Source organism: Heteronotia binoei, chromosome 2 (assembly GCF_032191835.1).
Source record: "Heteronotia binoei isolate CCM8104 ecotype False Entrance Well chromosome 2, APGP_CSIRO_Hbin_v1, whole genome shotgun sequence".
Classification (NCBI taxonomy): Eukaryota; Metazoa; Chordata; class Lepidosauria; order Squamata; family Gekkonidae; genus Heteronotia; species Heteronotia binoei.
The window spans coordinates 40,010,870-40,030,913 of NC_083224.1; the positions used below are offsets into that span (position 1 = coordinate 40,010,870).

Consider the following 20,044-nt stretch of genomic DNA (forward strand, 5'->3'; position numbering starts at 1 on the left):
GGGAGGTGGCTGCGCGGGGGGGGGGGGGGCGGTGAGGCTGCATGGGAGCAGGGCAGTGAGGCTGTGCAGCCCATTTCAAACAGACCGTGACCTGGTACTGGTCCCCAGCCTGGGGGTTGGGGACCCCTGTTCTATTGGGCCTACTGATGTATTGATGTAATCATTGGTTCCAGCTCTGTTTGTATTATGGTTTGGTTAGTTTGTCTTCCACCTGAACTGGAATAATTTTAATTGTTTTATTGCTTTTATTTTTTTAATTGCTAAATGTGTTGTTGATTATCTATTGGCTACTGTTACCTAGTTGAATTTGTTGTACTCTGCCCTGAGCCCGCTCACAGGATAGAGCAGAATAGAAATTAACAGAAATAAATAAATGTTTTTTTAAAAAAAATAAAATTTGGATTGCAAATACAAGATAAATATTTGTTTTACATTAAACTCAATTCAGTATTTTGATTTAGCCAAAGGCACACTGGAAACAGAGAATATTGTTTGTCCATTATTTTTAACCATCAAAAATCTTTCTGTTACTGTTGCAATAGATGGCTTATGGGTTGTTATTTTAGAGCTTGGGAATTTGTTTTAATTTTAGTTTGTTTAATTCAGGTATGCTATCAGTAGAGGATGGCTATGTATACTGTGAGGGATGGCTGTACTTATCACTGTAAAAATTCTTAGGAAGTGCATATGTTTTTCAAGAATAGGAATAAACACACATTTTTAAAGGGCTAATAAAATAAAAGAGCTTGTAATCACATCCTTCAAAAAAATAGGGATCACATTTCAAGTTTTTTAAAAAACCCCTCATGATATTTGAAACACAATTTCCCAACCACTGGCACAGCAGAAGGAAAACTTCAGATAATACAGCGTCCTTTGGAAAGTAGCTTGAATTTTGATTGCTTTTCCATTTATGCTTAATGGTCTGATCTTTTAGCTCTCAGATGCTCATACATAAAGTGACTTCCAGTGCCTTCCAGTTTTCTGAGGTGGAAGAATCCACAGCAGGAAGATCTCAGTGTGCGTTCGGGTTTCAAAAGCAAGCCGAGTAAACCACATTAGACACACATTATCTTAGATAATAGAGAGATAAAAGGAATTCTCAGGTTCTAGACTCTCCGCCTTAATCAGACTTCATCCTTTCATCAAGATAGGAAGTCCTTGTTTCCATACTAGAACAGTTCCCCAGGAACTCGTGGGCATTCGATGAAATTGCTGAGCAGACAGGTTAAGACGGATAAAAGGAAGTACTTCTTCACCCAAAGGGTGATTAACATGTGGAATTCACTGCCACAGGAGGTGGTGGCGGCCACAAGTATAGCCACCTTCAAGAGGGGTTTAGATAAAAATATGGAGCACAGGTCCATCAGTGGCTATTAGCCACAGTGTATGTGTGTATATAACATTTTTTGCCACTGTGTGACACAGAGTGTTGGACTTGATGGGCCGTTGGCCTGATCCAACATGGCTTCTCTTATGTTCTTATGTTCTAAAGATACCATGAAAGTATTTTACACTGTTCACAGAGAGGAAAAGGAAAGGTCCCCTGTGCAAGCACCAGTCATTTTCGACTCTGGGATGATGTTGCTTTCACAACGTTTTCATTGCAGACTGTTTATGGGGTGGTTTGCCATTGCCTTCCCCAGTCGCCTACACTTTCCCCCCAGCAAGCTGGGTACTCATTTTACCAGCCTCGGAAGGATGGAAGGCTGAGTCAACCTCCAGCCGGCTACCTGAAAACCCAGCTTCCATCGGGGATCGAACTCAGGTCGTGAGCAGAGCTTAGGACCGCAGTACTGCAGCTTTAACACTCTATGCTATGGGGCTCATTGAGTTCACAGAGAGACCGCCCAATTAATGTCAGGGTTTCCCTGCACATTTGCTGGCCCACGTATAGCTGAGGCTGCAGTTGTTAGTGCGTAGGAGAAACTGCTGGAACTGGTCCTTCTTTCAGAAATGAAAAATCTTCCTGCACAATACTTGCTTTCATTTGTTACAATGGTGCCAGATCAAACACATGTATCTGCAGTGATCATTCTCACTTCATTAGTACTCCTGTTGCCCTGATACTCCCTTTAGAATCCAGTAACTGCTTTATCAGGCTCCAGCAACTGTTTTTACTGATTCTTATTGACTGCTGCTTAGTTGCAGTGTGGGATTTCAGTCTGCACAGAACATGTAGGTGTCATTTGGTCAGTCAGCTTATGTTGGTGTGTCAAAGTTCACTAACTGGAAAATAGTGTTAGGATAATTTTAAAAAGAGGTTCACTGATGAAACTAGACTTCATGGGGTGGTGTGACCTATCACAAAATATTGGGAAACTGCATGCTGAACTTCCTGCTCCGATTGGAGGCGGCATTTTTTGACTGAGTGCTCAGTGCAGGAACAAAGGTGATGCCTCTTAAGAAGGTAAAGGAAAGGTCCCCTGTGCAAGCACCAGTCGTTTCTGACTCTGGGGTGACGTTGCTTTCACAACATTTTCACGGCAGACTTTTTACGGGGTGGTTTGCCATTGCCTTCCCCAGTGCCTTTTCCATTGAGGTTGATGAAAGCCGAGCTATTTCCTATGGGGCCATGGTGGCCAAGGGAGCCAAGCGGGGGATGATATCAAATTTATATTGGCCACTGAAAGCTAGCTCAAAAAAAGGTTGATAATTTCTGGGAAATTATCAAGAATAACCAGGGGGCTTCACCTGTGTTCTTCTTTCACCTTGGGTCAGCTTACCTTAAAGCAGTACCATTGTCAGTGCATCAGACAGGAGGAGGAGGAGAAAATTGGATTTATACCCTATCCTTTACTTGGAGTCTCAGATTGGTTTACAATCTCCTTTCCATTCCCCTCCTCATAGCAGACACCTTGTGAGGTAGGTGGGGCTGAGAGAGCTCTGAGAGAACTGCTCTTGAGAGGAACAGCTCTGAGAGAGTTATGACTGATCCAAGGTCACTCAGCAGGTGCATGTGGAGGAGTGAGGAATCAAACCTGGTTTTCCCAGATTAGAGCCTGTACACTTAACCAAACTCAATGCAAGCTGACAGTGACTGAGTGGTGTGGCTGGGAATATTATCTCAAGACGGCCTCCAAGATGGTGGTTTGTTTTGTGTTGTTTGGAATAATATGCATGGTGGTGCAACAGCTGTTTCCACAGCATGTTAGCAGACTGGGCCCAGATCAGTTAGAACATTTCAGTTCCCTTGATAACAGGCCCTAGATAGCAATATGCCTCTTCTTTTCTGCTCTGCTCAGGAAAAATTTAAACCTTCCTTCAGCTTAAGGACCTTTCTTCCCATTTGGAAGAAGTTTTCAAATTCTGCTGAGTGGAGGGGTAGTGTGCAGGCCATTGTGGCCTGTGAATAAACAAACTCAAAACGCACTACCCTGAGGCAGCGTAATCTAAATTAACTTCCAAGAACCACTCTGGATTCTTTTACTCTAGGCCCTGGTTCATATATAAACAAGAGTAGTTGCCTTAGGCTGAAACAAACCATTGGTCTCTCAAGGATAGTGTTGTCTCTTCTGACTGACAGCTATTCACAAGGGAAGGGACTCAGGCTGAGGTCTTTTATCCAATGCTTTTAACTGGAGATATTGAATCCAGGTCTTCCCACTTGCTCTGCTGCTGAACTTCCTTGCTCAGTCAGGTACAATGCTGAGGTAACATCTACCAGGAAAACAGCTTCTGGTGTACACAGGGCTCTCAATGTCCATGCCTGATCATATGGAGGGGCAATTTCTCCTCTTCTCCCCAAAAGGGAAAGGGTTTGGAATCCTTCACCATAGTGTTTCAGAACTACTTTCTGCTGAATGGATGAAATGAGGCTAGGAATACGTCTGCCTGTTGTTAAGTCCCTGATGAATTGAATTTGCAGCCCTGACAAAGCAACAGCACTTTGTATTCAGAAAGGCTTGGCTGTCTACCAAGTCCTGGCAGTGGCTGTCAGGAGCAGGAGAGGAAGACACTGCTTGGGTCTCTGGCCCAAGAGCCAAATGACATCCAAAATCTGTGGATCCACTGCCATGTGGGGTTTCCATTGTGGTCCAACTGATGCTATGAAAGGGAACTTTGGCTCAGTAGCTGGTGAAGGTTGAAGAAGACTGACATTTGAAACCAGCAGGAGCCATCTGTGTGTCTCGCAATGCCCTTCATTTGTAAATTTGCAGTTTAAAAAATCCTATTGTTAGATCTTAGCGTGTTGTTTAGAGTTCATCTGAGGAGGGTATTTCAAGAGGAACTCTGCCATCAGTTATGCACCAGCCAATAAAATTGGCTTCAGCAATATTGGTTGTAAGGGAAAGTTTCGAGCCGGAGGACGGTAGCCTTTGATAATAGGAGAGAAGGGTTAGAGTGGGGGAAATTCTTTTGTACTTCATGTGAACTGGCATTCATCCAGAGACGTCTTAAAAGTGTTTTGAGGGACAAAGCACTATTATGGCATTCTGTATTTTTCTCTGATGAGAAACTGCAGTTTTTTTTAAAGTTGCAGAGCAAAAAATGGATTCCGTAACATATGTTTCTTTCCTGGGGTCTCTTTAATCCACTTTTGACTTTTGATGGCAAATGAAATTTTCCCAGGTTTCACACACCTCCCACAATGTATGATGCTTGCATCTGAGTTTTCTGAAATCTTCATTGCTTCCATTTTTTTGTTGCATTTTATTCTTAATATGTGTGAGAAACATTTTTTAAAAAGGTATTTCCCTTCAGAAGTCAAAGCAGTTTAAAAAGCCCTTATGAAAGGGATTTGAATACTGAGGTACAACATATCTGTAATAACAGGCCCATATGAATAGGTTTGCTGCCTCTCCTAGAAGGAAAAATAATTCATTGTAATATATGCAAATTTATAGCGTTCTAGTTTTTCTTTTCTTTTCTTTTTTAAATAACATTTCAAATACTTGCCCTGAAGCTTCAAAATAAACCACAGAGCCCTTTGCAAACAAGTCAAAATGCAGTTCTAATTTAATGCTGAGGAAAGTGGTACAGTGTTTCTTAAACATTTGAATATGCTTCAGTTTCTGGATTTTCTATGCCCTGGGGAGGAACTATAGCTCTGTGGTAGAGCACATGCTTTATGACAGAACATCTTAGGTCCAATAGTTGGTAAAATATACTGAGCTCAAAGCATGAGGACGCCCAAGAGATAGTGAGTTCAACTCTTTATTCAGTGATTCAGCATAGTGAGATAGGAAAACTATCTGGCAGGACCAACGGCCCTGCTTATATGCATGTAAACCTCCCCATCCAAAAACCTATTACCATCATCCCATTACACACAACTATAGGTTAATAGATGAACTAATGATCCCTGATGGGCCTCCTTCCTGAATCCAGATGGCTATTGTTTTAGGGTCTCCAAGCCTCTGCTGGCCCTAAGGCCAAACTCCAGTTCCAATACATAACAGTTGGCCTCTTCAGTTAAGCAGATCCCAAATGAAAGTGTTGGAAAGTGTTGCCCTAACACCCTGGAGAGCTACAGCCAGTCAGTGCTGACAGTACTAAACTAGATATTTATTCAGGTGGGTAGCTGTGTTGGTCTGAAGCAGCAGAATGAAGTTTGAGTCCAGTGGCACCTTTAAGATCAACAAAGTTTTCGTGTGGAAGCACACTTCTTCAGACAGAGTGAAACAGAATTTCATCAACCATTACATATCGAAAAAGGGAGGGTAGTTTCCTAGTTTGAATCCATTTTATCTTAGACATCACTTCCTATTGATGGCATTGATTTACACTGTGTAATCCACCTTGACTCAGTGAAATAAATCAATAAAGTGAATAAAACATTGATCTTGCACACACAGCGGAGGAAACAAGTGCCACAGTGAAGGGAAACCTTTGTGGCGTCTAGAGAGTAGCACAAAGGCACATAATCCAAGCCTTTGTCTTTAGGGGACAGCTGTTTAGTGAGTCTCCCTAGCGTTGCCAATCCCCAGTTGAGGGTAGGGGATCCCCTGGTTTGGAGGCTCTCCCCTTGCTTCAGTGTTTGCTGAGCGTTATACTATGGAGACCAATTCCCATAGGGTATAATGAAGAATTGCTCCTTGGGTATTTGAAGCTCTGTGGGTTGCTTTTTTTTTTTTTTTGAGGTAGAGGCACCAGTTTTTCAGCATAGCATCTTGTGCCTCTTCTCAAAACACCCTCCCCCCACTTTCAAAAAGATTGGACCAGGGGGTCCAATTCTGTGAGCACCAAAAGAAGGTACCCCTATCCTTCATTATTTCCAAATGAAGCAGAGCCATTTAAAAGGCATGCGGTCCCTTTAAATGTGATTGTCAGAACTGCCTTCAGAGTTCAGCCATGCTTGTCACAGCCTTGCTCCTGGCTCCACCCCCAAAATCCCCACATATTTTTGAGTCAGACCTGACAACCCTACCCCCACCCTCAAGATAGTCTCCCTGTCTTGTGTTGTATGCTTCTACCAAAGAGGGCAACTGGCTAACCAGACTCCAAGTTGTTGAGGAGAGGTGGTTGAGACACCTGGGTCCTCATTTCCCCCCAGACTAGTGTTCTCCCTCTCCCCCCAGCCCCTCCCTACCTCTTTCCCCTGCTGCTTGTCTCCTGCCCTGCTTCTTCCCCTTTTGTTTTGGGCTGCCTCTTAGCCTCCCCCATTCTGGCCTTCCGGGCTGCCTACTGTGTTCTCTGCTGTGTCAGAGGGCCTTCCCTGTCATGGGTGAGTCTGGGTCCCAGTTGTTCTTAGCTAGGACTGGTTCAAACTGGGACCATTTTGTGTCTCCAGTTCAATCCCTGGCATTTCCCATTCAAGAATCGAGTTGGGACTGAAATTTAAAAGAAATTTGCTAAAAGTTTAACTTTCTTCTTTGATTTTCACTGATATGGTGTCAAAAGCAAGAAGAGTGTTCTTATGGAATGGCTTGCCATACATTTGTTTTATTGTATTTTACTGATGAGCAGCACAATTAATTCCCATTTATTATTACATCTATAAAGGGTACAGTTTTGCTATGCAAGCTACTCTTTATTCAGACAAAAGAAAAAGGAACTGCTGGCCGATCAAGGTGCTTCTGCATTTTCTAGGCTTGTCGGAGACATTTATACATTGCATAAACATGTGCAAGACATTGCAAATTATTCCTGATAGGGATGTAATCCGATGCTCCTTATGGACTGGTTAATAAATAGATAGAGTGACCCATAGATTCAGCAGACCAGGCTTATTTTTGGTACAATTCTGCTTTCCTTCTAATTACTGCTCCACATGAATAGGGAAGAAGATTACATCTGTGGAGTTATATGAGTGCTTTCTAAGAGGAAGAACTATTGATTGGCTTGACTATGAAATTAGTCACAATGGCCATTTGTGTGATCACAACTTCTTTATGGAAGGGGTCATGGCTCAGTGGATAGAACATACATTTTTGTGTCTCCGGTTCAATCCTTGGCATTTCCCGTTCAGGAATCCCAGGGATCAGGCCAAGGATCTTTGGGAAAGACTGTTCTCTGCTGAGAACCACAGGCAGTCAGTAGGCAGGACTGACTGAGCTAGATGGACTAATTCAGTGTAAGAAAGCAACTTCATGTGGTCTTATGAGACAGAGAATTCAAATGCAGCAGCCATAGCTCTGCTGGTGATGGCGCGAGATGATGATTTAGGTATACAGAGCAGAAGAGCAGGCAATCATCTCCCAATTTATTATCTGCAAGCGTGGAGGGGCTAGTTTCATGCTGTTCTCTGTTTCTGGGTCACAAAGGATTGTCCTGTTGGCATTTTAACTGTGGCCTCCTGTTCCAGCCCTGACCTGGATTGCTCAGGCTAGCCATCATCAGATTTTGGAAGCTGAGCAGGGTCAATCCTGGTTAGCACTTGGAAGGGAAACTCCCAAGGAAGTCCAGGGGTGCTCTGCAGAGGCAGGCCACCTGTTTTTCTCTTGCCTTGGAAACTCTGTGGAGTCACCATTAGTTGGCTACAATTTGAAAACACTTTCAACTGTTCCTCCAATCCCAGTTTGAGTTTTGTAGTTCCCTGTTGACTGCTCTCTTGCATACCCTTTTCACCGTGTGATCTTAAGGTTCTCTGGTATTAAAGTCAGTGAGACAATGAGAGCTCCATGCTTGGAACTCCCAAGGTTCCCACCCCCCTTTACAAATAGCATCTGCTGTGACTGGAACTGCAGTGCAGGTTGCAGGGAGTTGAACTTTGCCACATGTACCGTCTGTATCATTTAGCCTCCTGGAGTGGTTGTTTTGCCCCATGGAAGCAGAGTTGTAGGAAACATGCCAAGCAATGAGGAAAATAGCAGTTCCACAGAAATGCTAGATGTCAGTGGAGTGTAGCAGTTAGAGTGCTGGAGTAGGATCTAGAGACCAAGGTTCGAATTCCCATTCTGTCAGAAAGTTTGCTTGGACCTAAGGATCTTCTTCGTGGTCTCTGTGCATTCACACATATGGGTAATCCGCAGGATTGGCCCCGACCTCGGAGAGTTCAAAGCAATCTTGATCGTAGATCTGGCGCGCCTCCCACTTGTCCTGGGAGGAGACAGCTACTGCGCATGCCTGGACAAGGGGGAGGTGCTTAGCCACTCAGTTTCTTCCTTACCGCCGACCGGATCGCACCTTCCTCGTTGATCTCCAACTTCTTCATTGCAATCTCCAACAACTACCTTCTCTTCGCTTCAATTCTTCATCTTCTACTTCTCCTGGTATCGTATAAAAAAAAAAAAAAAAAAAAAAGCCTCCTCTTACTATCTTTCTGGACTTTCCCCCTCCCTCCCCCCCCCCCTCCCGGGCGGATGGAAGGAAGGGACAAGATAATCTTTAAACGCTGTACCAGCTGCTCATCCAAAATCCCCTCGTCCGACGGCCACTCTCTTTGCCTGTTCTGCCTTGGAGAGGCACACCGTCCAGACTCCTGCGTGCACTGCAGCCAATTTGGTAAACAGGCCCGCAAGAACCGCGCCGCGAGACTCAAGAGCCACCTCATGGAAACCTCACTCCGACCGGCCATGCCGCGTGGCGGACAACAACAACCCGCGCCATCTTCCCCACACCTCGTGGGAGAGGCGCAGTCGGCAGCTTCCGTGGCACAGACTCCCTGTAAGCCTAAGACCGGCAAGCACTCTAAGAAGTCGGACGACCCCAAAAAGCGCCGCCGCTCCGATTCCGCCCACTCGGACCCGACGGGTAGCACTAGCTCAAAGAAGCATAAGACCCGCCCTCTCGACTCGGCCTCGAACCCGACCACCAAACCGAAGGCCCCGAACCCGACCGCCACTGCCTCCGGATCGATGCCGAAGACTCCGACGTCGAAGTCGACGGCAACACCGTCAATCACTCCGTTGGAAATCATCCGCATCTCATCAAAGTCGCCGTCCATTCCGAATTCCCCACCAGACCAGCTGCTGGATACGCACTCTACCGCATCCGTTAGGACCCACACTCTCGACCCCACTAAATTCATAGATCTCTCACAGCCGATAGACGCCCACGCGCTCACCAGAGAACCCTCGACCCCGAGAGATCCCCTGACTACACCTCGATCTCACAGTCGCAGACGCACCAGGTCCCGCAGTCGCCGACACACCAGGTCCCGCAGTCGCCGCCGTACCAGGTCCCGCAGTCGCCGCCGCACCAGGTCCCGCAGTCGCCGCCGCACCAGGTCCCGCAGCCGCCGACGCTCTCGCAGCCACCGCAGGGGGAGACACTACTATTACTCTCCATCGAGATCTAGGTCTCCATCCCCACGGCACCGAAGACGGCACCGACGATCACCATCCCACGATCGCCATTACCACAGCTACCAAGAGTCTCCGCGCTACCGAGATCGCACACACAGACTCCAAACTGCATCGATCGAATCGCTTCACCACCATGACGACCCTACGGACCTCGGCGCCGAACCGAAGCTCCCGTCACCACTAGAATCCCTACACACGGCTCCCAAGACAACACCTCAGCCCGACCTACCTCAAGGAACCGACGACGGATCCGAGGAGGAACTCTCCGACTCCGACCACTCTTCGGGTTCGGACCTACAATCCCCAGACTCCGACATAGCCAAGCCAGCAGACTTATCACCGTCTGAAGGCCCAAGATCCTACCTCGACCTTGTAGCAAACATGGCAAGCTCGCTAAATCTAAAGCTCAATACAGACGCTCCCAGAGTCTCGGACGTCGTTTTTGATCTAGTCCACGCGGATCTTCCATCCAGCTCTTCTCTCCCAATGCTCCCCGTTCTACTAGAAACACTCAAAGAAGCATGGGACAAACCGGCATCGGTACCGCCAACATCCAAGAGGGTTGAAGCGCTGTACAAGATACACGCACCTGATTCCAAGTTCCTGTTCACCCACCCGGCTCCGAACTCGATCATTGTACATTCGTCCTCGAAGTCGAAGCAGACTAGACACCCGGTACCACCAGAACGGGAGGGCAAAAAACTCGACACGATCGGAAGAAAGATTTACGCCCTCACTACAGCCACAACCAAAATCCTCAACTACATGGCATGCTTCTCCGCATACACCCACAACCTGACCACCTCCCTCGCCGCATTGGTACCATCCCTGCCCGAGGCATCCCAAAAGTCAGCCACCACCACCCTGCAGGAGATGGCCAGAGTAACCAAACAGCAAATCAACACTGCCCGTCACGCTGCACAGTGTTCCTCCAGAACCTTGGCCTCAGCCATAGCACTCCGCAGACACGCGTGGCTCAGGTCCTCCTCCCTCCAACCAGACATCAAATACAAAGTTGAAGATTTGCCCTTTGATGGCCTTGGCCTGTTTAGCTCCTCTACAGATGACATCCTCACATCTGTAGACGATGGCAGGAAGAGGGCAAGACGACTGGGAGTCTCCCAACCTCTGACCCAAACCAATCGACAAAGGAACTGGAGGTCCAACCAATACAAAGGGAACAGATTCCCACGGCAACAGGAACCATGGAAGCGCAAACCACCGCAGTCCAAACCTTCCTTTCAACACAGACGCCAAACAACCAAGAAACCTTCAACCACACCCAAACCGTCTCTCTGACCTCCCTGCCCCGAGCCGTCCAGTCTCCCTCCATCAGCCAAACCCATCAACACGACTACAACCATTCTACACTGCCTGGAGGACCATAACATCGGACGCCTGGGTCCTCGCCATCATTCAAAGAGGCTACCTAATAGAGTTTACGTCCACTCCAAAGCACCACCGGTTCCTCACCACACCCCCGTCCGCACCCCTGCAGACGGAAATCGCGTCTCTGCTGGACAAAGGCGCGATAGAACCAGTCCCACCCCAATACCATCGCACCGGCTTCTACTCCCGGTACTTCCTGGTGCCAAAAAAGGACGGAGGACTCCGACCCATTCTCGACCTCCGCAAACTCAACCTACACATAACCTACAAGAAATTCCGTATGGTCACGCTTCAGGCAATCCTCCCGCTCATCCCAGAACGAGCATGGATGGCGTCCATAGACCTCCAGGACGCCTACTTCCACATTACAATCAACCACCATCACAGAAGATTCCTCAGGTTCGCCATAGGGAAGCAGCACTTCCAGTTCTGCTCCCTTCCCTTCGGTCTCTCCACAGCACCAAGGGTCTTCACCAAGTGCATGGCAGTAGTAGCAGCCACATTACGCCAGCAGCAGATATCAATCTTCCCGTACATAGACGACTGGCTGATCGTCGCCCATTCCAGGGAGCAACTACAACTGGACGTCTCGACCACCCTCTCCACCCTGGCCACCTTAGGCCTCCTAGTCAACCTCTCAAAATCCAAACTAGTCCCTACCCAGAGGATCCAATTCATAGGAGCAGACATCTCCACGCTCTCGCAAACGGCTTTCCTACCTCAGGACAGGGCACTCGCCATAATGTCACTGGCCAACACTATCATCGCCCAGCGCTCCCAAACAGCGCTCACCTTCCAGAGAATGCTAGGCCTCATGGCAGCAACCACAGCAGTTCTGCGGTTTGCGAAGCTGCACATGCGTCCCCTCCAAATGTGGTTCGTAAGAACTTTCCGCCCTCACACACAACATCAATCCACACTGCTCACCCTTCCACTACACATTGTACCATCCCTCAAATGGTGGACCAAGGAACGTCACCTCTACAAGGGCATGCCATTCAAGCAGACACCGCCCTCGGTGATTGTAACCACAGATGCCTCCAACTGGGGATGGGGAGCCCACTTGGAAGACCTCACGGTGCAGGGCCAGTGGACAGACTACGAACGCTCTCTCCACATAAACTGCCTGGAGCTCATCGCAGTGCACAAGGCTTTGCGGTCCTTCCTCCCATCGCTAAGGAACCAGCACGTCCAGATCACCTCCGACAACATCGCCACAGTCTTTTACATCAACAGGCAGGGCGGCACCGCCTCCGTCAGACTCTGCAAGAGAGCCCTAGCCCTGTGGCATTGGAGCATAAGCCAGGGCATCTTCCTCACGGCCGTACACCTACCAGGGGCCGAGAACACCCAGGCAGACGCCCTGAGCCGCCACTCCACCAACAACCACGAGTGGTCTATCAACAGCCGATACATCAGACAGATATTCAGCATCTTCGGACAACCGAAGATAGATGTATTTGCTTCACCGTCAAATGCCCAATGCACCCGCTTCTACATGAGAGGTCCTCCATCCCACCTCTCCAGGGGGGATGCCTTCATACAAACTTGGAAAGGAACACTCCACTACCTCTTTCCGCCCATTCCACTTATCACCAGAGTTCTACAGAAGATTCAGGTAGACCACACAAACTGCATCCTCATAACTCCATGGTGGCCGCGCCAACCCTGGTTTACGACCTTGCTGCTCCTGTCCAACAATACCTTCATCCAGCTCCCTCAAACACGGGATCTCCTCTCTCAACAGGGCGGCAGGGTCCTTCACCACAACCCGGCATCGCTCAAATTAACAGCCTGGAGAATCAGTTTCTAGACTTCCCTCCGGAGGTCCGTCAGGTCCTAGTGAACTCCAGAAAACCATCTACTAGGAAATCCTATCTATTTAAGTGGAAACGCTTCTCACACTATGCCTCACAGCACAACTTCGACCCCAACCTCGCCACTATACCTCAGGTACTAACTTACACCCTAACGCTCTCCAGAGCGGGTCTGTCGTATTCTTCCCTGAAGGTACACCTGGCAGCCATCTCTGCCTTCCACCCCCGCATCGATGGCACAACGGTATTCTCTCACCACGCGACCAGAGCTTTCCTCAAGGGCATCATTCGCCTACACCCACCAATCAAACAAGTTCTACCCACCTGGAGCCTGTCCCTAGTCCTGAGCCAACTCATGAAACCACCCTTCGAGCCCATGGCCTCCATCCCACTACACCTGCTGTCATGGAAGACGGCACTACTTACGGCCCTCACCACAGGCAAGAGGGCCAGTGACATCTGCGCATTCAGAGCAGACCCACCGTATACGATATTTCATAACAGTACGGTGGTCCTCCGACCTGACCCGACCTTCCTACCCAAGGTCGTCTCTACCTTTCACCTAGGAAGACAGTCCACTATACCAGCCTTCTTCCAGCACCCCGCGGACGCGGGACAAAGGGCACTCCACAACCTGGATGCACGGAGAGCCCTAGCCTTCTACATAGACAGAACCCGCCAAATCCGTAAAGACCCTAGACTCTTTGTCACCTACGCTACCCATAATAAGGGCAGCAGAATATCTACTCAGAGACTCTCCAAATGGATTGTTGCTGCCATCGAACTCTGCTACCAGCTGGCAAAACAACCAATCCCTCAACATATACGAGCCCACTCAACCAGAGCCGTGGCTACCTCGTCTGCCTTCATGAAAGGCATCCCTATAGAGGACATATGCGCTGCAGCCGTCTGGTCCTCCACATCTACCTTCGCCTCGCACTACGCTCTCGACGTCCGTGCCCGGCGAGATGCCTCCTTCGGACAAGCAGTGCTACGATCGATCTTCGACTAACCACTGTGAGTACCACTATCATTACGTTACGCTCTAACCCTTCATGTTCTTACAGGTCCAGCACCCACCTCCGAAGAAATGGCTCGCTAATCACCCATATGTGTGAATGCACAGAGACCACGAAGAAGATGGACAGGTTTCTTACCTGTAACTGGTGATCTTCGAGTGGTCATCTGTGCAATCACACAGACCCACCCAGCCTTCCCCGCTGCTGGAAGCTAGTAAGCACAGTTATTTCCACCTATCCGGCGGCGGGAAGAAACTGAGTGGCTAAGCACCTCCCCCTTGTCCAGGCATGCGCAGTAGCTGTCTCCTCCCAGGACAAGTGGGAGGCGCGCCAGATCTACGATCAAGATTGCTTTGAACTCTCCGAGGTCGGGGCCAATCCTGCGGATTACCCATATGTGTGATTGCACAGATGACCACTCGAAGATCACCAGTTACAGGTAAGAAACCTGTCCTTGCCAACCTCCAGGTTGTTACAGCTGATCTACAGGTGGCAGAAATCAGTTCACCTAGATAAAATGGTTGCATTGGAAGGTGGATTCTATGGCATTATACCACACTGAAGTCTCTCTCCTCCCAAAAACCAACTTTCCTCAGGCTCCACCCCAAAAAAACTCCAGGTGTTTCCTAATCCAGAGTTGGCGACCCTACTTGGGCCAGTTGCTCTCAGTTTTAACCTACCTCACAGGGTTGGGTTGTGAGGATAATATGGAGAGTCTTGTTGTAGGTTGCTTTGGGACCTCAATGGGGAGAAAAGTTGGGTCTATATAAACACCATGGCATGGGGTGTGTGTTAAATCTCCTGCTGCACCTGATCCGAATTGGAGTCTCACACAGCTGTTCTTTAGGAAGAAACTTCTCTATGCCCTATGTTTTTAGTGTGTGAGTGATAGCCATTACTCAGAGAAAGGCCTGTCTCCACAATCAGCCACCAGGAAAGGGATTTAAAACATCCCAGCTGCCCTTCTGTACCAAAAAGAAGCAGCACCTGAAATATTAATAGTGAGGATCACAAAAGAAATCCTTGCGCTCTCACAAGACCTTCAAGGACTGGGCCTAGCTTTTGGTGCAACAGTCAAATATGGAAAAATCATGAATGGTGAAAGTCAGAAAAACCTGTCTTTCCTTCCCAGTCTTCTTTTCCTTCCTAGAACACTTTAATTAGTCCCAGGATGGGTTTGTCTGATTGAACCTCACCTGCAATCTCTTGTCTTCCTTCTCAACAGAGAGGGGAGGGCAATTCGCCTCCTTTTATATTTTAACCCCACAACAGCCAAACGCTGTTGAAGGTTTATGTGACATTATGGATGTGCTCTGTGAATTTTGCTGTTGCTTATGTCCAGTCCCCATTACTTTTAGCTATTCTCTTTTATTTTCTTTACTTTTGCCAGCCTTAACAATGTGGAGGGAGCCCTCTATGGAACCCATTTGCTTGTGAGTCTCTGGCTAACCTCAGTCAGAAAGAGAATGTGGAACTAGCAGTGATCCTAAGCAGAGTTAAATCTTTCTAAGTACATTGAAGTCAATGAGTTTACGGGGGGGGGGCACTGTTTGTGATGACCCTGTGGTGTGTTACTCCACCAAGTAGGATTCTAGGTTGGGAAATCCTTGGAGATTTGGGGGCAAAGCCTGAGGTGGGTAGGATTTGGGAGGTGGATGGACCTCAGTGGAGTATAATGCCATTCAGTCTGCCTTCCAAAGCAGCCATTTTCTCCAAGGGAATTGATCTATGAAGATCAGTTTTAATTCCAGGAGATCACCAGGCCCCACCTGGACATTGGCAAACCTGCTACCATGGCAGTATTTTATGGGCAATGTATTGATGGCCACAGGGCTTTTTTGCTAGAAAAGGCCCAGCAGGAACTCATTTGCATATTAGGCCACTCACCCCGATGCTGGCACTGTTTTGCACAGGGTTTTTTGTAGAAAAAGTCCGGAAGGGACTAATTTGCATATTAGGCCACACCCCTGATGTCAAGCCAGCCAGAACTGTGTTCCTGTGCATTCCTGCTTTAGAAAAAAGCCCTGGATGACCATTGCTAAACCTAGTGACAGAGATTAAAGCCAGGTGACTATTTATGGGACACCATTTCCAGTTCTGTCATGAAAACTCCACTCAGGAACAACTGATGGAAACTGAGATTATGTTAAGACCTTGATTCTAAACCTCAGCTTGCCTTGAGTTGCCGATAAATTCCCCCTCCCCCCAATCATTGCAAGGCCTTTCTACCTCGTTCTTTGACACAGATCCCTTCCGTTTGATGAGATCCAGGCCCCTTGCCTTCCGGCCTAATCATGTCAAAACAGCCTCATGTTGGAGGAAAGAGGGGAGGTCTCAGAGGGACTAAACAAACAGGGTTTTTTTTGACGTGCTGACGGCACCTGATATGGGAGTAAAATAGGTGTCAGGAATGCTTCAAGAGGGAAGGATGCTTGTTGTCAGGCAGAACCCAAACAACTTTTAAAGACAAGCCACTCACTGGCGTAAGATGCGTGGTATCCCAGTAATGAAGCTCTGTCTATTTTGATAGTTTTAACAGTGTAAAGTGATCTGCCCTTTGCTCCCAGAAGCTCCGGATTTGCATCTGGGTGGCTGGATACTAATGAAAGTTTTGGAGCAGTGAAATTAAAGCAGTTTAACAATAATCCGCCCCTTTTGTTTTCCCCTACAGGCCTTTCTGCACAGAATTAGGCAGAATGCTGTGGACAAAGCTGAAAAATACATTACAGAGGAAAATGTCAAGGTATGTATTTTAGAGTCCCCCTCCCTTTGCAGATTCTTGGAATAACAATGACATAGGCTGTTTCAGTAGACACCAAGTGCCAACAAGACACCAAGTGCCAACAAATACAACAGGTTTGTATTTATTTGAACAGTGGACTGTTACGTAGTGACAAAGGAGTTGGATGCATCATTTCTAATGCACGCAGATTCTTCATCCTTTCCTGGCCTGGAGATGCAAGATAGGAGAAGCTTACTTCATTGCAGTTAAAGCCATAATTCCTCCTCCATTTTTTTAAAAAAAGTGTCAGGGCCCAGCTCCAACCCATGGTCTTATGTGCCTTTTTTCTCCTGGACCACTGGAAGGCAAGTTGGGTGCATACTGGGATGCCCGGTTGCAACACGGAGGTTCTTTCTTCTGTTACAGTCTGCTGTTGAGTTCTAAGATGAAACTTCTCTGTGCCTCCTGCAGCCCTTTTTGCCACTAGCCATGCCATACAGCCCTCTCCCTTCTCTGAGACATAATTGGGGTCTCTGAAACTTTAGGGAGTGGGAGAAAAATAAGTGGGAGCTTCATCACTGCACATTTTGTGGAGGGAATATCTAGGATGTGATTTGTGACCCTAGATCCTGATACCAATGTTGTCCACAGGCATGGGAGCCACTGATCTTCCAGTTTCTTCTGTTCATCCTCTGCAGTGTTGTTTTTGTGACCCTCTCTAGGTCATAAGTTTGCCAGTAGGTTTTTTTTGGCAGGGTTCATGTGCTCGTAACAGCTGCAGGACAAGCCAAGTGAAAGTGTTTTCCCAAACCTGCAGATGCAGCAATGGAAAGATGCTGATGAGCAATATTCCTCTTGTTTTTCTGTTAATTTATCACCTCCCAAGCTGCTAAGTATAAATGTCACACAGTAAAATACCACATCCAGAATTCATTTGCTTTCCATAGAAGATTTGCCGTGCAGCCCTTAAGAACAGCGACACCCTGCTAAGTCCATTGAAATCAGCAGAGTGAGAAAGGTATAAGTATGTTTAGGACTGAACTGCAGTCCTGTGCCCAGTTAACTCTGCTCTAAATCCATTGATTTCAGGAAACTTAGAGTGACTGCATTGTAAATGCATTTGTGACTGTACTGCCTGTGCATATCTGTGTAGATGTGCCTTGATTTTTGTGTGTTTGCGCAGGGATTCCTTTGCTAGAATGCACAGGTACTGGAAACAAAATATCATAGTTTCTTTTCTTTTTAATAAGGAAGTTTATTTTGAAATTCTACATATATATTACACCACAATAAAAAAAATTTGGAAATGTGAAGTAAACTTTAAAAGTTTGTAAGAACAAGAACTTATACAATCAAGAACAACATCAACAGAAAATCAGGGCAAGGAAGGCCAACAATACATCTCAAGTCTGATCAGAAAATGGCCTCCACAAAATGGCTTAGAATAGTTTCATGAGTTTTGTTGAAGCAAGATTCTTACCTCCTGTTGCTCATTTGCACAATTTGAAATCCTTTTGGAGCTCACTATGCTGACTCCAGGAAATGCATTATTACTCAGGCTTTAAGCCTATGCACACTTACCTGGCAGTAAACCCCACTGAACTCACAAGAAAATGGTTAAATACTACGGAACACTGCAACAGAATTCCCTGTTGCTTATCTACTTTGCATCTGAGAACTCTCCACTTATTCCTATTTCCTGCTTATTCCTCCTCATGCTTGATTAATGCTTTGAGTGCAGGTACCTGCCTAATTTATTGATATAATCTAATTTTGATTCTGGTGCTCATAATAAGCATCGGCAAAGCATCTTTTCTTTTGCCTGACAGACACTGTCTATTCTTTCATTGCTGATTGCTTACTAGGACATTATTTCCTCCTCTCTGGACTTCCTCACACTTGCCTGGCTGTGGGGAGGGCAGTAAGTTTATTCTATAGATCTTATGACTGGCACTGATCAAGTTGATGGTGTTTAATTGATTGGTTGATTTCTATATCACCATTCTTCAAAAGTGTGCATTCAAGGCGATTTATAAAGAGGTTTTTAAACAGGTTTCAGAAAATGCAGACGAGAGAAGATTTAAAATGGTTCCTAGAAATGAGAGGGGGAGGGGGAGTCGTTCAAATTCAGAGCAGCTAAACTATCCAGATAAAACAGGCAAATGCCAGAGGCACAACACAACAGGACCGTGTTTGCTGGTGTTGGAAAGAAAGTATAGAAAGTGTCAAGCAGGGCTCCTCTGGGTAGTTACCCAGAGAAGAATCTCAGCTGCTGGGAAAGAGAAAGCTGCCCTTCAGTTCAGTGGTGAGTGGGTCAGATAGTGTAGGAATCTTTAATGTGCACATGATCCCCCAACCCAAGACCTCAAACTGACTTTGTTGACTGTGTCCTGTAGTGTATGGCGTTCGTAGAACGCCATCATTCCTGACAGCGCAACCATTTCGTTATAACGTACCATCGATAAAGCGTTAGTCCGCTAAAGCCGCGGAGGCAAAGATGACAACCTGACGCCTCCGCGAAGAGCGCTGGTCATCCGCCAATCACAGCGAGTGGCGGGAAATATGGCTGGCCAGCATTGGACTGGCCAGCAGGGTGAATAGTTCCGGACCTGTATATATGCGGGACCCGGCCCGCGTGTTCTCTCTCTTACCTCGTGTTTGTACCATGCAATAAACTATGTTGCCCTACACGCGTCTCTCAGACTGGTACATAACAGTGGCGACGAGGATGGGATCTTAGTCCTTCGACAAGGGCTACGAAGGAGACGCCCGGGCAACTCGTCATCCCATCGCTTCATCGCTGTATCGCTACTTCGCAACGACTGCCTCCATGGCCAGTACCAGCGGGAACACCGGTCACATCGAAGCTTTCGACCACACGAAACCCGAGGGATGGGAATCCTATTCGGAGAGAGTCGATTGCTACCTGAGGGCGAATCGAGTAACCGAGGACAGCATGAAGCGGGACGTGCTCCTGAGCGTCTGCGGGGCCGCCACCTTTGAGATCGCAAAGGGTCTCTCGGCGCCCGCCCGCCTCACGGAGAAAACGTACACGGAGGTCGTCCGCCTCCTCACGGGCCATTTCCTGCCGCAGCCGTCGCGGGTGGCCCGACGGTTCCTCTTCCACAAGAGGGACCAGACCCAGGGAGAATCCGCTGCAGACTACCTGGCCGCCCTGCGCCAGATCGCCGGAAGCTGCAACTTCCCGAATTTGGAAGAGACCTTGGCCGACCGGTTCGCTTGGGGCCTCCGCGACGAGAGGCTCCAGCAAAAGCTCTTCGCAAAGGAAGAGCTCACGCTTCAGGGCGCTTTCAGCGAGGCCGTGGCCTTCGAGCGCGCCTCCCGGACGTTCTCCAGGGCCAAGTCGGAAGCCGTCCACCACGAGGAGCTGGACCCCCATCACCCGGA

General features: G+C 47.7%; 1 protein-coding gene across 3 annotated transcripts in view; it reads left to right on the forward strand.

Annotated features, from left to right (window-relative positions):
* PREX1 (phosphatidylinositol-3,4,5-trisphosphate dependent Rac exchange factor 1) overlaps positions 1 to 20,044 on the forward strand; it is a 346,981-nt gene that overhangs the window by 115,836 nt on the left and 211,101 nt on the right. For all 3 annotated transcript variants that reach the window (XM_060230830.1, XM_060230833.1, XM_060230832.1), the window contains exon 2: positions 16,586 to 16,657. In XM_060230830.1, the coding sequence (XP_060086813.1) occupies positions 16,586 to 16,657 (72 nt within the window). The remainder of the gene's footprint in view (positions 1 to 16,585; positions 16,658 to 20,044) is intronic.